The sequence below is a fragment of the Coregonus clupeaformis genome, chromosome 9 (genome assembly GCF_020615455.1).
Source record: "Coregonus clupeaformis isolate EN_2021a chromosome 9, ASM2061545v1, whole genome shotgun sequence".
Lineage (NCBI taxonomy): Eukaryota > Metazoa > Chordata > Actinopteri > Salmoniformes > Salmonidae > Coregonus > Coregonus clupeaformis.
Window position 1 is genome coordinate 8,377,197 of NC_059200.1, and position 12,810 is coordinate 8,390,006.

General features: G+C 47.9%; 1 protein-coding gene across 1 annotated transcript; it reads right to left on the reverse strand.

Annotated features, from left to right (window-relative positions):
• Positions 1 to 36: 36 nt before the first annotated feature.
• LOC121573669 (ependymin-2) lies at positions 37 to 2,350 on the reverse strand. Its single transcript, XM_041885819.2, has 6 exons — positions 2,171 to 2,350; positions 1,936 to 1,967; positions 1,549 to 1,689; positions 1,007 to 1,193; positions 742 to 826; positions 37 to 535 (listed from the first exon to the last, which is right to left on the reverse strand). The coding sequence occupies exons 1-6, from the start codon at positions 2,256 to 2,258 to the stop codon at positions 403 to 405; spliced, it is 666 nt and encodes a 221-aa protein (XP_041741753.1). The 5' UTR covers positions 2,259 to 2,350; the 3' UTR covers positions 37 to 402.
• Positions 2,351 to 12,810: the final 10,460 nt, after the last annotated feature.

Sequence of the window (12,810 nt, forward strand, 5' to 3'; positions counted from 1 at the left end):
GACTTCGGTAATAAAAAAATACATTTGGAGACTGGAAAAGATTTGGAGTTTTTATTATCTTATTTGCCTATGCAGACCTCTTACGCATTAGCAATTTAAAGTGACAGATTAATAGTGTAAGGTACAAACGTTATATCCCATTATATCCTGTTCAAACGTAGAGATTACATTAACATGATAACTTGAAATTAACTTTCCTTTTTACATCTGATCCATCTTTATGCAATGTCTTCAAAGGGGAATCAATAAAGAAAGTAAATTATAATACATATCTTATCTAACAGAAGAGGAGAGATTGTAATAAAACACTCAAATGTAGTCATTAGAGAGAGAGAAACATCTAGGTGGATTAGCTGGCCAGGCTCTTGGTGGGTTGGGGCTGGAGATCCTGGTGCCACTGTCTCAGACCGTGTTGAAAAGATTGAAGAAGTCATTATTCTGGCCCTCTGGAGTCTCCTCCAGCTCCACAGCCTCACAGAAAGATGGCAGAGTGAACACTTCAGGGTCCTTCACTTCAGTGACCACTTCAGAATTACTGTGAGAAAAAGAGAAAACACATGAAGATTTTGGGCATGCAAGAACCTACACCGTAAGCACAATCAGATATACAGTGTAGAACGAAATCTTCATCAATCTTCAAATAAATCTAGTACTGTAATAGGGCAATATGGTAAAAGCATACTTTACATACATCTCAGTGACCTTACACTGCTTTAAGCAAGTTAAACGTATGTCACACACCTGAAGAGGAGTGTGATGGAGTCAGTTGAGTAGAAAGTACTAAGTGGTAGACATTCTCCCACAGTAGTTGACACAGAATACTGGCCTGGAGATCAGATAGACAGACAGACATTAGGACAGACGTATACTTTATGTGAATGCTTTGATTTGATACACCTCAATAGCTTTGCTATATAAACCAATATACAGTATATAAACCATCATGTATTACTTTGTTAATAAAAATCACATTGACAGTCTGACTCCTAATGCGTATCATACTCACCCTTAGTCTCTGCCACGGATCCCATCCATATGTTCACTTTGATGTTCTCCTCCTGAACAGTGTTACTCCCCAAAAACAGCTCAACCTGATGGGCTGCACCAGCGGGGAGTTCAAGAGCGTGAGCATGAGAGTGCAGAGACATCTTCTTACAGGAATGGTTCTTCATGTCAATGTCATAGAAGACCCCCTGAGAGAGACGGTAGAGATGGAGGAAGACTCGGTTATGATAATAATATTATAATAATAATATGCCATTTAGCAGACGCTTTTATCCAAAGCGACTTACAGTCGTGCGTGCATACATTTTTGTGTATGGGTGGTCCCGGGGATCGAACCCACTACCTTGGCGTTACAAGCGCCGTGCTCTACCAGCTGAGCTACAGAGGACCACATGATGATGCAGTGTCATAACCACAGTAACAAGTGTGTTATGCATGTAGACTTTGTGATGTTATAAAGCAGCTTTTCTGCATTACAATTGGGTTGGACTCAACTGAAATCTTGCCTTATAAGTGTGTATTTCTGTTAGTTCTCAGTGGTACCTCTTCAAACAGCATCAGGTAGTCCTCCAGATGCTCAGTCTTGTTGAGGTGCATCTCACTTTCAGTGAAACGTAGCTTCTTGTCTGTAGAGTCGTAGCTGTAATGTCCAGTTGCCTTGATTTCACCTCCTGTAAGGGCCATCTGTTTTATCAACAGAGAAAAAGCGAGAGGAAGAGAGAGAGATGAATATGACCCAATTCTGTACCTGCAAAAACTTAGCCAACTGTCCCAATAGAATTGTGTTTAAGAGAAAACATCAGTGGACAAAAACAGGATTGCCTGAGCTGAGAGTCTGGTTTGGTTTTGAAATAATGGAAAAATAGCCACACAGTGTCCTTACATGAAACTGGACATTGATAATGGTTAATGGATTAATGGACAACTCACCACAGTTAGGACCCCAGTCATATTAGGTGATGCTAAAAGACAAAGACGGCAGTTAGACAGATTTTCAAACTCAGAGATCATGTGTAGACATATAGGTATAATTTAAGTTAGAAGAGACTGTCAAATCTATAAACCTTAACAATATTTCAGAAATAGTCATACAACTAACAACAGTTTTACACAGTGCACAGCAACATGAACTTCTACAAGTAGATATAAAGCAGATAATCCTTACTGCAGTGTTGTGGGCCGTGGGACTCTGCCAGAGTGGTGGCACCCAGACACAGCCAGATGGAGAGGGCAGCGAAGGCGAAGTCCTGCATCTTCTTGTGGAGGGAGACTGAGGTTAACACTCAAACTTTCACAACTCAGAGAGGATGATCACGACTCCAAGTGGTTCCAGGTACTGTGACAGGATGGATGGACACACTGGTCCTTTTATAGGGTCCAACCATGGGATTAAACAGAACACCTCTATGGGTCCAACCCCCACAGTGTCTGTAACAATGGAACAATGTTTTGGAAAGAGACGGGGGGTGGTTTAAACTTGCTGACCTATCCTTCCACCTGGACCCTGACAAACAACATCTGCATAAACAGGGACTTAAGGACACGCCACATGGAGTCATTATGGAGCAATGGTCTGCCTTGCCATTGCGTCTCCTGTTCTGTCCTTGTGTGTCCCTTGTCTTGTCAGCATCTTGTGCTATATGCTATGATTCATTGGGTATGGTCCACCCAATTAGTTTGTAAATCATGAGACAATATTCAGATAATAATTATAATGTATGAATGCTTACTGCTTGGTCATAAATGTACTTGTAGTGGACAGTAAAATTTGACATGTGTATATTCAGTATATATGATATTATAAATACCTCACATGTGACTGGTAATAAGACTAAGCAATTAGCCTATTAAAATGTTGATCTGACTCCATAAAGATAATAAAAATATGCAAGCAAGCATAGGCAATGAGTTGACGTTGACTAGCAAGAATTGGTCTGAGAATTGTCTATACCAAAGGCAGATATTTAATTAACATTGTACAATGAATGGATTCACATACAAGACATAAAGCTTAAGTTACTAAGCATTAACTAAAGTTAACTTACAGAACAAAGCATGAACAAAGAGATGCTTACTAGGCCAGAGGCCTAGAAGCATAGGAAATGAGAACTGATCATACAAGTTTCCTCCATGGACTGGATACAGGATAAGAGAGAGAACAAAGGCATTTAATTCAATTTCTTAACATCTGAAGGTGTAACCTTTCAACCCAAAACCAACCACCATTGACCAATCAAACGATAACAAGTTTACAGTAACCTAAACACTCCCAGGCCCAATCTCCACAGGGTGTCACAGCATTTAAAGGCTTGTGTGAGGGATGAGACCAATGTAAATAAGACAGCCTACATACTTGATTCGATGGCGTTTCAACAATAAACTGTGTAGTAGCATAGAATATCTACTGTGTAAGATACATCCCCTTTGTTCTTCTAAAACTTTACCGAAAGTTTTATTAATGCCCTTACAGTATATTAATTGTGCTTACTGTGCAGTTTCTGTCTCTATGGCTGTGAAAGATCCAGCCGTCCTCTGAAGAACTAAGGGGGTGTCCAATCCAAACACTAAAGGCCCTGGTCAAATGAGGTCGGCCCACTGTCGTCCTGCTGTCTGTCCTCTGTTGCTCTACAGCAAACAATATCAGACAAGAGATTTGTTTTTCCTTTGAGAATATGATCACATTGCTGAAGAGGTTACAGTCCACAAAATCTTCAACTTAAAGGTATTTGTTGAAAAAGTTGTCACGCCTACTCCTGCTCCCTCCCTCCGGCGCTCGACATCGCCGGTCTACTAACCACCAGTCCTGGCAACCCACATTGCGCACACCTGGCAACCATCATTGCGCACACCTGCTACCCATCGTTAAGCACACCTGGACTTCATTGCCACCCTGATTACTCTCCCTTCTTATAGCCCTCACCAACCTCAGTCATTAGGCAATAATGGTTCTGTTTTCATGTCCAGACAATTCTCTTGTTTTGTAACTCTCTATGTTTGTTATTATTAAACTCACCATCTGCACCTGCTTCCTGACTCCCTGCGTTGTCGTTACAAAAGTGGTGAGATGTTACCTTGATATACAGCACATTTCACTGCTCAGGTAACACGGCATGTTGACTGGTCTATAATCGGTGATCTGACATGCATGGACATCCACATGCTTCTGGATTCAAATCTGGATACGCTGTAATATACACAATCCAAACACTGTAATAGTTGGGTTGTTCCACGAAATGAGTGCCTTTTCATATTTTAAGTAGGAATTGTGCACCAATATAGAATTTAAAAAGTATGTTATATTAAATGAAGTGCCCTTTAATATAGACCACATGGACTATTCAATAAATCAAAAAAAATATATATATACGAATAAAGACTTGCTAAAGTGCCAAAATTCATCATTTTGACATGTCCCTCTGTGACTGCTAAGAAGATCTTAACTCCAAAATGTCTCCAGGTTTTCACCATGATTGTAAAGTCTTTGTTATTTTGTTGCTTGGACAGTCATTTCTGATTATTATTTATTTAATGTGATTAGTGATTCATTTTCTACTCTTTTTGGCCATTTTCAGTTTTTTTGTGGTAAACTGAGTGGGTCGAGCTTAACACCCCAACCCTCTTACCCATAGACAGGCTAGAAATGATTTAACAATAGCATTTTTTTTGATGACGCTTCCATGTCACAAGGGGACTTCAACCCTGTTACTTTATTTGGTACTTAATAGGCCTTTACTATAGTATTTTATTTATTTAACCTCTTTAGATGGGAAAACATGTTTTTTATTAAGTTGAACTCTTTATGACAGAATGATAAAATTAGGTGCAATCAAACGTTTTCTTTCACCAAGTTACACATCTCAAAAGCCATCGACTTGGTGGAATGGCCCAGTTAGTAATATATGTACATGTCCAAAGTTTACACAAGATAAAAATCCAGACAGTACTGTCCATGAAAAATTCTGACCCTGGCTGTCATGAACCCTGCATCCTGAGTCTGTTCCTGCCTGTGTTGCCGTTTTTCTGCTCTGTTTCTCCTGTTTCCCGAAGGTGCCTGAACGCACCCTGTCCGGTTGCCGGGCGACGTTGCTAGGCGGGTGATCTCTCGATTACCAGCTCCTGCTTCTCATCAGCTTCGGCACACCTGGTCCTGATCATCACCCCTTCATAAGCTCTGACCTGACATCCATTCCATGCCGGATCGTTAGCCATAAACAGTATGTTTTGCCAGCGTATCAGCCTCTGAGTACTAGCGTTAGTTTTTTTTTTTTTTTGCACCTTGTTGACCTGCCTTGTACTTACCTCCGTTTGTTCTGTCTACAGTCATTCTCCCGGAACCTTCACCCAACCCCTGCCGTGCCATCAGTTCATCTGCCACTTCACCACCACCTACTCATCTCCGCCACCCGCTCCGTCTCCTGGACTATTCTGCATCTTTTATCTGTAAATAAACACTCTCATTCGTTCAACTCACCTTGTCCTGGTCTGCTTCTGGGTTCGGTCTTAGAGAACCGTGACAGAACGATCCGGCCATAAATGAACCCAGCGGACCTGGACTCTGTTCGCCATGCCATTACCCATCAGGAGATGATGTTGGGACAACACAGTACGGCGCTACAGGAGATAGCGTTATCGGTTCGGAACTTTTCTGCCAGTCTGACGAAGATCCAGGCTCAGCTCAGTTTGCCGGTGGAGAATCCACCACCGGTTTCACCTCTCTCGCCTGCCGCTTCTGGAGCTGTGCCCTTCAGTGAGCCCAAGGTTCCGACGCCTGAGAAGTATGAAGGGGATTTGGGAAGATGCCGTTCCTTTCTTATGCAGTGTGGATTAGTGTTCGATCTACAGCCCCACTCTTACGCCACAGACAAGGCTAGGATAGCCTTTGTTATTGAATTGCTGCGTGGTAGAGCCCTGGAGTGGGCTTCAGCCGTATGGGAACGACAGGACACCTGCATGGCGTCATACCAGCAGTTCACGGCAGAGATGAGGAAGCTGTTTGACCATCCAGTCCGAGGTAAGGACGCAGCTAAGCGCCTGTTTTCTCTTCGCCAAGGGAACTCGCAGCGTTGCCGACTTCGTAGTCGAATTCAGGACATTGGCTGTGGAGAGTGGGTGGAATGAGGAGTCACTGCAAGCGGCCTTTTACCAGGGGCTGTCGGAGCAACTCAAGGATGAGTTGATCTCCTATCCGGAGCCTAGTGACCTGGACAGTTTGGTAGCTTTGTCTATTCGGGTGGATAACAGAGTTTGAGAGAGAAGGAGGGAGAAGCAATGGGGCCCGTCCAATCAATCAGCTTCTCAGTTTCCAGTCGGGTCAGGAGGTGGACCAGAATGCGTCAATCATTGTCCACCACACGGGATTAGTGGAGAGGTCCTGCCTCCAGATTCTGAACCCATGCAAGTGGGGCGGCACGGGTTAACCAAGGAGGAGCGCCAACATAGACGTAAGACCAACCGCTGCCTCTACTGTGGTAGTTCGGGACATTACATCTCCACTTGTTCCCAGCGGCCGTCAAACTGCTCGGCTCGCTAAAGTTGGGAGGACTTTTAGCGAGCCAGTTCCAACCTCTCAATACCCCTGTCAGACCCCGTTTCCCGGCTACCCTCATGAACAGGAATCAGAGTTTAGCGATTAACGCTTTCGTCGATTCAGGTGCCGATGGAAGCTTTATTGATGCCGACGTGGTGGAACAGCTGGGGCTTTCCAAGGAGCGATTACCGGAAGCCATTGAAGCTACCACTCTGAACGGCAGTAGTCTGGCACGTATCACGATGAGGACTGAACCGGTTAAGATGCTGTTGTCAGGGAATCATTCTGAGGTTATCTCATTCTTCATTCTGCCTTCTTCCCATGTTCCTCTGGTCCTTGGATACCCCTGGCTGAAAGAACACAATCCCACGTTCGATTGGGTGACTGGCAAGGTAACTAGTTGGAGCATTGATTGTCATGCTAACTGCCTCAAGACTGCCTGTTCCCATTCTGTTCCCAGTCAGGTGATTGAGGCTAACCCCCAGATTTGTCCCTGGTTCCCGAGACATATCACGATTTGGGGAAGTGTTCAGTAAGCAGAGGGCTCTGTCACTCCCCTCCCCACCGACCATATGATTGTGCCATAAACCTGTTCCCTGGAGCTGCCTATCCCAAGGGACGGTTAGACAGCATCTCCCGACCTGAACGTGAGGCTTTGGAGACCTACATAAAGGAGTCCCTAGCTGCTGGTCTCATTCGTCCCTCGTCATCACCCCTGGGGGCAGGATTCTTCTTTGTGAGTAAAAAGGATGGCTCTCTTCGACCTTGTATTGATTATCGGGGGTTGAATGATATCACGGTCAATAACAAGTATCCCCTGCCCTTGATGAGCTCTGCTTTCGACTCCTTACAGGGTGCTACTGTGTTCACCAAGCTGGACCTACGCAATGCGTATCATCTGGTCCGGATCAGAGAGGGGGACGAGTGGTTGACTGGTTTCAATACACCGATGGGTCATTTCAAGTATCAGGTGATGCCGTTCGGACTGACCAATGCCCCAGCAGTGTTCCAGAGTATGGTGAATGACGTCCTGAGAGATATGATCGGTCTTTTTGTGTTCGTTTACCTGGATGACATTCTTATCTTCTCGAAGGAGTCTTCCAGCCACGTCCAGCATGTCAAGCAGGTTCTGCAGCGATTGCTGGAGAATCGCCTGTTTGTGAAGGCCGAGAAGTGTGAATTTCACGCCCACACTACATCCTTCCTCGGGTACATCATCTCCAGGGGAGAGATTAGGATGGGACCAAGAGAAGGTTAGGGCGGTTCTGGATTGGGCCCAGCCCGGTACGAGATTGCAGCTCCAGAGGTTTCTGGGGTTTGCGAATTTCTATCGGAGATTTATCCGTGATTACAGCCGTGTGGCCGCTCCTTTAACTTCCCTGACTTCTAGTACCAGAACCTTCAGTTGGAATCCTGAGGCGGACCGAGCATTTCTGGATTTGAAGAGGCGATTCACCAACGCTCCGATTCTCTCTCAACCTGACACTGCCCGTCAGTTAGTCGTTGAAGTGGATGCGTCTGATGTGGGGGTTGGTGCCATCCTGTCCCAGCGATGCTCCACTGACGGTAAACTCCATCCCTGCGCCTACTACTCTCGTCGTCTTTCGTCTACGGAGAGGAACTACGATGTGGGTAACCGGGAGCTTCTCGCGGTGAAACTTGCCTTGGAGGAGTGGCGCCACTGGTTGGAGGGGGCGGAGCAACCGTTTGTTGTCTGGACTGACCACAAGAATCTTGCTTACGTGCAATCGGCTAAACGTCTCAACTCCCCGTCAGGCCAGGTGGTCGTTGTTTTTTGGGACGCTTTAATTTTTCCCTTGACGTTCCGACCGGGTCTAAGAACGGCAAGGCGGACGCCTTGTCCCGGATGTTCTCCAAGACGGAGGAGAGTGGGGCCAAGACTGAGACGATTCTTCCCCGGAACCTTGTCGTGGGAGCCGTTATGTGGAGGATTGAGGAGGAGGTTATGGCGGCCCTTCGGACGCAGCCCGGCCCCGGTAACGGTCCACCCGGTCGGTTGTTTGTGCCTGAGTCGGTTCGTTCGGCTGTCCTCCAATGGTCCCACGCCAGCAAGATGGCTTGTCACCCTGGCGTGGCTCGGACGATGGCGCTTCTACGCAGACGATTTTGGTGGCCTGCCATGGGAGAAGATACTCGGAGGTTTGTTGCTGCCTGTCCAGTTTGTGCGCAGAACAAGAGTGCCAATCGGCCCAGCTCTGGACTTCTTCACCCCCTACCGATCCCCGACCATGGTCGCATCTGGCTCTGGACTTTGTGACTGGGTTGCCCTCTTCTGAGGGGAACACGGTCATTCTGACTGTTGTGGACCGATTCAGCAAGTTCGCCCACTTTGTGCCCATCTCCAAGCTTCCCTCTGCCTCTGAGACGTCCAAGATCCTGGTTAGGGAGGTTTTCAGGGTCCACGGATTGCCCAGTGACATAGTTTCCGACCGTGGCCCTCAGTTCACCTCTGCTGTCTGGAAACCCTTCTGTTTGGCCATTGGAGCTACAGTCAGTCTTACATCTGGATTTCACCCCCAATCTAATGGACAGGCGGAGAGAGCCAACCAGAAGATGGAATCCACGCTGCGCTGCCTTGTTTCCTCCAACCCCACCTCTTGGGCCTCTCAGTTGCCTTGGGTTGAGTATGCCCACAATACTCTCCCTACTTCTGCCACTGGGATGTCTCCCTTCCAGTGCCTATACGGCTACCAACCCCCCTTGTTTCCTTCTCAGGAGAAAGATCTCTCGGTTCCCTCTGTCCAGGCCCACATTCGTCGTTGCCACCGGACCTGGCATCGGGCCAGAAAGGCCCTCCTTAGAGTTTCTGACCGTTATCAGCTCCAGGTGAATCGTCGCCGTATTCCAGCCCCCGCTTATGCAATCGGAGATAGGGTCTGGTTGGCTACACGGGACCTTCCTCTGCGGACTGAGTCAAGGAAACTGTCGCCAAGGTTCATTGGTCCGTTTGTGGTGGAGAGAGTGATTAATCCTGTTGTGGTTCGACTCAAGTTGCCTAGTACGCTCAGAGTCCATCCCACCTTCCATGTCTCCTGCCTCAAGCCTGTTCTCCTCAGCCCTCTGTTGCCCCCTCCACCTCCTCCTCCTTGGATGATCGGAGGAGGTCCTGTCTACACGGTGCGCCGCATCATGGATTCCAGATGGCGGGGCCGGGGTTTCCAGTATCTCGTGGACTGGGAGGGGTATGGTCCTGAGGAGAGGAGTTGGATTCCTCGGCGTCAGATCCTTGATGCTGACCTCCTTCGTGACTTCTACCGCCTCCATCCTGGCGCTCCGGGTAGTCTGCCCGGTGGCGTTCGTCGGAGGGGGGGTACTGTCATGAACCCTGCGTCCTGAGTCTGTTCCTGCCTGTGTTGCCGTTTTTCTGCTCTGTATCTCCTGTTTCCCGAAGGTGCCTGAACGCACCCTGTCCGGTTGCCGGGCGACGTTGCTAGGCGGGTGATCTCTCGATTACCCGCACCTGCTTCTCATCAGCTTCGGCACACCTGGTCCTGATCATCACCCCTTCATAAGCTCTGACCTGACATCCATTCCCTGCCGGATCGTTAGCCATAAACAGTATGTTTTGCCAGCGTATCAGCCTCTGAGTACTAGCGTTAGTTTTGTTGTTTTTTTGCACCTTGTTGACCTGCCTTGTACTTACCTCCGTTTGTTCTGTCTACAGTCATTCTCCCGCAACCTTCACCCAACCCCTGCCGTGCCATCAGTTCATCTGCCACTTCACCACCACCTACTCATCTCCGCCACCCACTCCGTCTCCTGGACTATTCTGCATCTTTTATCTGTAAATAAACACTCTCATTCATTCAACTCACCTTGTCCTGGTCTGCTTCTGGGTTCGGTCTTAGAGAACCGTGACTGGCAAACAGAGAGAGAAAGGATCACATCCAAAAACTAAGTTATCTCTCGGACAAGGAGAGCTCATCTTAGTGCATATAGGTTCTGTAATATTTGTATTGTGGCAGGCAGGATATGGGAGTACAGTTTAGTGCTGCTTAAGAAAAACATCTCGTGCCCTACAGCTCCCGGCCCAATAGTAGCATGTGCACTTCCTATTAGGTGTCGTAACATAACACTGCCGTAATACATTACTGCTTAGTAAGAGCATAGTAACTAATATAGACAGCTATAGATCACCGATACTACACTCCTCCCCCATTGCTTTTAACTCCCAGAGAACAAGGTAAATACATTTGTGAAATACTAATGCAATATCTGAACAATGTATTCTTAAACATTTCTCAACTACTGGGTTGAAGCAGACTTTTCAGAGCCCAGCACAAATCCAGGTGATATTCTGCCCTGATAACTAACCCAGGTAATGTCCTTTTTCTTTCCTTTTATCTAGGACATATTAAAGTGTTTGTTTTTACTATTCATTACCTCCTGAAACAGCTCAGCTCACAGGTCAAGCTTTTGAGGTGCTCTTGGCTGTTGAACAGGATATCTCCGCTCCACCTGGGCTTCCGGTGGTGGGCCAGGTTTGGGTGGAAGGTCAGGTTCAGGTGGCAGGTCAGGCTCTGTCTCTCCCGTACGTCCACAGTCAGGAGAATAGTCCTGTGGGTCATAATTGTTCTTGTTCTCTCGGCATGTCTCTGCTGGGGCGCTGAACAGTACCAGATGATCCACATGAATGTTGACATGGTGTCACGAGTGTCAGTGTAATGCAGTGGATCGAAGTCAGGCGCAGGACACAAAACACAATGGGAGCCACCGGGTTAAATAGGGAAGGAGTAATGACATGATAGGAAACAGGTGTGTGACAATCAGACAACAACAGGAAACATAGAAAATAGATCGGCAGTAGCTAGTATTCCGGTGACGACGAACACCGAAGCCTGCCCGAGCAAGGAGGAGGGGAAGCATTTACGGTCCGGAGGATGTCCCTCCGGATCGTACCCCTCCCACTCCACAAGATACTGCAGGCCTCCCACCCGACGCCTCGAATCCAAGATGGAATGGACCGAGTACGCCGGTGCCCCCTCGATGTCCAGTGGGGGCGGAGGAACCTCCCGTATCTCAGACTCCTGGAGTGGACCAGCTACCACCGGCCTGAGGAGAGACACATGGGACGAGGGGTTAATATGATAATCAGGAGAAAGCTGTAACCTATAACATACCTTGTTCAATCTCCTCAGGACTTTGAATGGCCCCACAAACCGCCGACCCAGCTTCCGGCAGGTCAGGCGAAGGGGCAGGTTTCGGGTTGAGAGCCAGACCCGGTCTCCCGGGGCATACACCGGAGCCTCACTGCGGTGGCGGTCGGCACTCGAAACCATTCATCCACCGCAGGTGCCTCGATCTGGCTCTGATGCCAAGGTGCCAGAACCGGCTGATAACCTAATACACACTGGAATGGAGTAAGGTTAGTGGAGTGGCGGAGTGAGTTTTGGGACATTTCTGCCCAGGGGAGGAAAACCGACCACTTCCCCCGCCGGTCCTGGCAATACGACCTCAGAAACCTACCCACCTCCTGGTTGACTCTCTCCAGATTTATCGCACAATCCCCCGGACGATGGGGTGGTAATTTAGTCGCCCTCTTTTTACTGAAGACGAGAGCCAAATCGGCATACTCGGAAGGAATGTGCATTGTGGAGACCTGGTTTGGACTCTCCACCGTAGTAGCCCCTACGAAAACCCCTACACACCTCCCTGAGCACTGACTGAACCATCCCTTGAGAGCCCTCTGTTGCCAAGAAATAGTGGGGTCATGAGTGGTTAACCAGGGGAGTCCCAACACCACAGGATACACAGGAAAATCAATCAGATAGAGACTAATCCTTTCCTCATGACCCCCTGCGTCCTCATTAAGAGTGGTGCGGTGACCTCCCTGATTAGGCCTGACCCTAACGGGCGACTATCTAATGCATGTACAGGAAAGGGCACATCAACACGAACAGTGGGAATCCCTAAACTAAGTGAAAACTGACGATCAATTAAATTCCCAGCTGCGCCTGAATCTACTAGCGCTTTATGCTGGGAATGAGGAGAAACCTCTGGGAAAACTACCTCAATACACAGCTGACCAACAGGGAGCTCTGGGTGAGTCGGGTGCTTACTCACCTAAGATGGTCGACTAGTGCTCTGCCTACTGCCTCGACTCCCTGGGGACACTCCCCAGCACCGACCCGCAGTGTGTCCTCTGCGGCCACAGTTGGTGCAGGGGACGGCCCCTCTCCTGGTCTCCCTAAGCGCAGCACCTCCGAGCTCCATGGGGGTAGGGTCGGAGGTGCTGGGAGATGGAATGAACGGGCCCT

Excerpts from the sequence above, each read along its gene's own strand:
- LOC121573669 (XM_041885819.2), bottom strand. The coding sequence starts at position 2,258 with ATGCAGGACTTCGCCTTCGCTGCCCTCTCCATCTGGCTGTGTCTGGGT. Across the intron at positions 1,968-2,170 it reads CCACGGCCCACAACACTGCA|CATCACCTAATATGACTGGG; the intron begins GTAAGGATTATC and ends TTTGTCTTTTAG. Across the intron at positions 1,194-1,548 it reads ACCTGATGCTGTTTGAAGAG|GGGGTCTTCTATGACATTGA; the intron begins GTACCACTGAGA and ends CGTCTCTCTCAG.